Source organism: Carassius carassius, chromosome 34 (assembly GCF_963082965.1).
Source record: "Carassius carassius chromosome 34, fCarCar2.1, whole genome shotgun sequence".
Taxonomy (NCBI): domain Eukaryota; kingdom Metazoa; phylum Chordata; class Actinopteri; order Cypriniformes; family Cyprinidae; genus Carassius; species Carassius carassius.
In genome coordinates, this window is record NC_081788.1 from 3965323 (window position 1) to 3971791 (window position 6469).

Consider the following 6469-nt stretch of genomic DNA (forward strand, 5'->3'; position numbering starts at 1 on the left):
CTGTAACGTATCCATCAAATGGCAGCAAAAAGTGAGCAGGATGGGGACAAAGAGCTCAAATTAGTTGCTGCTCAGTGAGGGATTGACACTCAGTGGTTTGACGAAACAGGATAGCATTCGCTTTCAATGGAAGCTGGCAATTCCCAGACTGTTGGTGATAAAACATAGCTTCGTTTTATGCAAATAAGCATCAACACAATCTGACAACAACCAATGGGATTGCAGACAGTGACCTGATACAGGCCAATAGAAACTAAGAGCACAGGTGATGGGCCATTGAGAAATCCATGGCTAGCTATATATATATATATATATATATATACACGCACAGTATATTCATTAACATTTGTCCCAATAGTTAGTAAGGTAGTTGTTTAGTTTAGGTATGGTGTAGGAATTATATAATATGGTCATACAGAATAAAGGCATTAATATGTGCTTTATAAGTACTAGTAAACAATCAGCAAGCAGGGCATATGCATGCTAGTTAATAGTGAGAATTGCTCCATAAACTAAAGTGTTATGGATTTACATGTATATATGTTTTAGCTATTATCTGCTGGGCAGTGTACAGTAGGAATGAGTGGTGTGTGATGAATAAAGAGCGCTGCACCTGCTGCTCAGTCAGTCATATTCACAGCAGAGCTCCGAGTCTGATTCATTTAGCTCTTCACGGCCGAGTGCGTGGAGTTAAACTCGCTCTGACACATGGATGCAGACCTCCTAATGTAGGCTGATGTGTCGGACATGGACTGTTTCAGCAAAGATTTGATTTCCACTGAGAAAACAAGGCTCATGAAATGTTAAGAGCTAATCGTGGCATTCCTCAGTGACAAATAAGGATGCTATCTTTTTTTCCCCCTTTATTCCAGTTCATCTGTGGTTTTGTACTAAGGATGCACATCATAGTGAATGAGAAAGACAACACATTCATGGACCAGTCTACAGCTTTACATCACATGACCGGTCTCCCGTCAGATTGACTGACTGTCACAGGCCTTTCTTGACAAGACTCTTGATAAGATTTTCATCTTATATTTGAGCAGCTTCTTTGTCTAGGTTCTAAATTCAAAATGCATATTCAATAAATAAAAAATAAAAAAATGTTGCTACTGTAAACATTTTATTGTATAAATTTTATTTTACCAGTGTAAAACCTTCAGTCTTAAACTATAACAATGTTTATGTTTAAACCATGATAAGCTTAAAAATATCATTATATGAAATAAATAAAAATATAATGATTTTTATATAATATGTAATATTATTTAAACATATAAAGTATATCCTTGCAATATAATGTTAGTAAAAATATGTGCATTTTACATTTTCAGTTGTGACATAATTTCCATCTCAAACAGTACGGCCACAAACCTTTTCAAAAGGTAGTGTCTTTCTTCACTAAAGGGGACACTAATGTCTTCGAAGAACATGCTTGAAATTAAAAATAAAATGTGATTTGTGAAGAAGAGAGAAAAATCATCGCTTGAGTAAATACCTCTTGAATGCAGAATCATTATTTTGTGTGGCGTTTTCAATTAAGCTGCAGTTGTTTCAAATTATATGAAAAGATTGAACTTGTATAATAATGTAATTGTTATACAAGTAATAAATGTAGCTAATAGAAAATATATTTGATACATTACAATTCTAGCTATTAATTTTTGTCATATATCATATCATATAATCGGTGCTGTTAAATGATTAATCACATTTAAAACAAAAGTTTTTGTTTACATAATATGTGTGTGTACTGTGTATATTTATTTTGTATATACTGTATAAAGACAGACACATGCAATATATATTTTGAAAATATTTACATGTATATATTTATATTCATATAATTTTGATATCTAAATATAATATAATATAATCATGACTTTTAGACATAATTCTGGTGTGTGGTTAAGATACTTTTTTTTTTTTTTTTTTTTTTTTTTTTTTTTTTTTTTATATAAAGTCAACAGAACCAAAAGTGTCTGTATTAACCACATCAACTCTGGGGACCCACCGGTGGGTCCAATATTGCATATGCCTAATTCTCAAAAAATCAAAATAACAGCTGAAGTGGTTAAAGTTACAATTTGTAAGATATTTGAAGTAAAATATCCAAATGCCACTAGGCTAGTGTTATATATTTTGTCCAGCTGATTACTAACAATATCTCTAAAGTTTTCAACTACTTGTAAATCATGAGAAAATCCCCATCTAAACAGTGACACGAGGTGTTTCTCAATGTCAAGGAAGGATCCTCGGAAGCCAGTATTTCGAGGATGCTACGTCATCGACATCCGTCGAAGGACTGTTCCAATGTCGAGGATCCTCTGAATTTCTACCAAGGACTGAGTCCTTCGTTTGAAAAATATCCCATACACAGGAAAGGATGCTTCGTGCTCTTCGCGCTCTCAAATCACCCACAATCCTATGCGCGCAGCTTTGCTATCTTGTTCAAAAATTAAAAAATGTCGAACGTTAGCGGAGTCGGAGCGTTAACGGTTTTTATTTACGTTACTAAACATTTGTTATAACTGTTGTAAATATAAGTAAAGTTTAACGTTTAAATGCCAGTACAAATTACTACCATATTGATATTGTAAATTATACAAATACAAATGGTTAACTGAACCGGACCTGTCATTTAACAATTGGTTGCGTCATCGGCATTTCTTTTATAAATTACTAGTTAAGTTGTCCAAAGTAATTTAACGATACCATTCACAGCGTTATTCAAACGGACCTTTTCACTGACGTAATGACTTAATTACGTGCACTTGCTAGCCTGTTCCATTTATGTGTTCTCCAAATGCTTAAGAGGAGTCTCGCCTAGCCTCTGAAGGAAGTGACTTGGAAGGACCAGTCCTGCCAAGGAAGTATCCTTGACATTGAGAAACGCCTACGGTGCAGTGCAGTCGCCTGTCAATGACGTAAGTCACCCTTTGTTACCGCCTTTACTGACGTAGAAACCACATGACAACAGTGTCGTGGACAAATGCGGAAGTAGCTTCGCGTCAAACTTCAACTAGAAAGAGATGCCGATCTCGCTTGTGTTTTACTCGACAGGTGAGTTGTTTTGATTCGTATCTTTACAGAAAACGTATGCTATTATAACGATCAACAAGATTATTATAATGGGGCATACACGCCAAACGCGGTGCATCACGTCTCTAAACCGGCGCGAGGACGCGTCTGATCCATAGTCTGATCGCGTCTTTGCATTGACTTTGTATGTAATCTACTTGCGCAAATCGTTGAATTCGCGTTAAATCCATGATTTATCTCTCCGTCTGATTGATGACCGTCAGCGGTTGGGTAGAAGACAACAAATCCCATCATTCCACGCTCCTCCTTAGCGTCATCAAACCACACGATTGTTATTGTTTTGGTAGTGCGCCCTCTAGTGGCAGGTCCTACAACCTGTACCTTCAACTAGAGTATAGTGATATTCACTCAAACGGAGTCACTTAATTGACCATCTACATACTCTGTTCCTTCTGTCAGTCCTTTCAGGATTGCCCATTCCATAAAAGGTAAAAAAAAAACGTCCTGACAGAGATGAGTGTAAGAAAGTCTGAGAACGTCTGTCTACCACCTGGAGGACGTTTTGCCTGTGGTCATGCATCACATCTGCCACTTTATCTCTCAGTGTGAATGAATCCTCAGACTAACAGCAGTCCTCACATCCAACTCTGGCACGCTGCTTGTCTAATTGGAGGAGATGTAGTTCCCGCTCATTCTCCTGTACTGCAATCCCACTGGATTCACACCAGACCCAAGACAGCAGTCTTTAACAGTCTGTTACTATGTGACACGGAGCAGAGATCTGAGGTTTCTAATGAGAGCAGCGGTCTGAGTGGAGGCATTATTCATGCAATCAGGAGCAAGCACGCTGAGCTTGTGTAAGAGGATTAAGGCTGGCATGGCTGGAGTTTTTAAGGTTAGCGCAGGTGTTGATAAGCTAAGCACCTGCATCTGTTGGACTCATTATAGTGCAGTGCTGATGTGTGCTGTAATGAGTCTGATAATGGCCATTAGGAGAGAGGTGTGGGTGGTAAACGAGTAGAGCTTTGGTGTTTCTGCATGTGATAGCCCAGGAGTTATTGAGTTTAGTTTTGAGGAAAAACTCACAATGATTTAAAAAACTGGATTTTGTTATCATTTTATTATCACTTTCTACAACTAAAAAAACCCTTAAAATCTGTTCATACTGTTCTTGAAACAACATTTTATTTTTAAGTACAGTTTCAAATGTGACAAGAGGAATATCAGAATAACGTCGATGCCGCTTATACTTCATTAAAAGCAGAACAACACACCAGACAGGAGGACTGCAATCTCATAAACCTCATAAATGACTGCAGAATAAGTAAAACATTATTAATGCACATAATTATTGTGAGTATCGCCACATATCACATCCTTATTAGCACTCAACTACTTGTACATAATAAATATATCAAACAAATATGAACCATCAGATAATATAAAGCACAACAGGCATTGCAAAATATGGAAGAATTTTGTAACAAAGTATTTCTGGTTTCATTTCCACGTTACATTCGTTTTCAAAAGTGTCCACACAGTTTCAGTTTAGCATGCATTTTGTAAGGTTTTTTTTCATCAACCTGTGTTCTACTCCACAAATGTATTTTCCGTAATACATGCGATTATGAGCTCATGTTTATAGTACACTGATATTTATACTACAGAAGGCCAATATACTGTTATATGACACAATGAAGCAATTGTTCTGTTTATTTTTCACGTGTTATGTTTTCCCCCATATATTTTAGATTACGCATGGCATTGAGTTCTGTTTTATGAGCAACACTTTACAATAAGGTTTCATTTAGTTGACTACATTAGTTAAGATGATTAATGCTAATTTTTTTTACTAATAATGTACAACAAAAGTTGTATTTGTTCATATAATTGAATGGACCTGAGCTAACATTAACTAACAACGAACAGTTGTTTTTGTATTAAATACATTTAACAAAGATAAATAAAAACAATTGAATTGCTTATTGTTAGTTAGGGTTAGTTCATGTATTAACTAATGTTAAATAATGAGACCTTATTGTATTGTAGAATAAACCAATAATGACCAGACAGAAAATTAATAGTATCTTTTTGTTTTTCTACTTTTTTTTTTCTCACAGTTAACATGAGATATTTTTACTTTTACGTTCATTTATCACACCACAGAACCATGTAAAATTATTAATTGATGACGAAGGTAATTAAAATTGGGAGGAAAATGGTAAAAGTTACAGGACCTTAGCTTTTGACTTAGATTTAATGAGTTTTTTCCTTCTCTTAAATACACGTACATTTTAAGCTAAAATGTTTATGGACAACTGCCCAGATGTAAAATAATTTATATATCATAAATATATTTGGTAATCTTAACGTTACTTTATTCTCTCATTGTAGCTATCCTTTTTTAGAGTTGCACCCAAGGGTGCTGGAGGACCCTATGCGATCCAGCCGTCCCCCGAAACAGCCAGACAGGCTTTTGCTCCGGGTTGACATGAGGAGATCTATGAGGCGATTTTTTTGCATCTCAAATCCATCCGGGGGGCTGGTGTCCTCCGCCGGAGCTGCTTCCTCCTCTCTGTCTCTGTCCCAGGACGCAGAAGCCGGGCTCTGCTCCAGCGCCGTGAGGCTGTCCTCATAATCGACGGCTCTCTCAGGAGCCTCTTCTGCGGCCACGGCCTCCTCAAGCTGCTGCAGCAAGCTCTGGATACCAGAACAGAGTCGATTTAGCCATTCGGTTCAAATATTTTCTCTTATTATTTGCATGCTCAAGAAGATATTGGTGTTTTTTCCTGTTTGCATCACATTAAATCTCATTCAGTTTAAGCCCTTGATGAAACTAACACTGGTAACATTTAGATGGTATCATCTAAAATACGTTTTACTCAAGTCCAAAACTATTATTTATAGGGACAGTTCACCCAAAAATGGAAATTCTGTCATCATTTATTGACCATCAAGTTGTTCCGAATCCATTCTTCTTCTGTTGAACATAAAAAATTTATTTTGAAGACCAGAAAAATATCAAATTTTGTGTTCAGCAGAAGACAGAAACTAATACAGGTTTGGAACAACTTAGAATTTCCATTTTTGGATGAACTATCCTATTTACATCTCTGAACCAAACTATATACATTAAATTATTACAGCAACTGGGTTAAATTGGTAAAGTTGGTAGAAATAGCTTTTGACAATCGTTAACGATCATTGGCTACTGAGTAAACAAATCCTAATTCCCTAATTCCACTGCAAGTTCTCTTATTCAAAGCAGAAATACCTTCAGCTTGGCCATGTTGCTGACGGGACTGTGTCTGCTCAACATGTGAGCTTGTACATCCATCTGGCTCCAGAGCAGGACCAGTAGTCCTGTGAGAATAAGTCCTCTGATCATCTCTGGCTGTGGGCTCTTCCTCTCTGAGCTGGCCGTCTG

The 6469-nt window shown here is 36.6% G+C and overlaps 1 protein-coding gene across 1 annotated transcript; it reads right to left on the reverse strand.

Annotated features, from left to right (window-relative positions):
* Positions 1 to 4143: 4143 nt before the first annotated feature.
* Positions 4144 to 6469, reverse strand: LOC132115342 (natriuretic peptides A-like). Its single transcript, XM_059523762.1, has 2 exons — positions 6317 to 6469; positions 4144 to 5742 (listed from the first exon to the last, which is right to left on the reverse strand). Exons 1-2 carry the CDS (start codon positions 6428 to 6430, stop codon positions 5437 to 5439), a joined length of 420 nt encoding a protein of 139 aa, XP_059379745.1. The 5' UTR covers positions 6431 to 6469; the 3' UTR covers positions 4144 to 5436.

What these genes read in the sequence shown, in the direction of transcription:
- LOC132115342 (XM_059523762.1), bottom strand. Translation starts at nt 6,430, where the DNA reads ATGATCAGAGGACTTATTCTCACAGGACTACTGGTCCTGCTCTGGAGC. An exon ending in GCAACATGGCCAAGCTGAAG is followed by an intron (nt 5,743 to 6,316) that starts GTATTTCTGCTT and finishes TCTGGTATCCAG; the next exon opens with AGCTTGCTGCAGCAGCTTGA.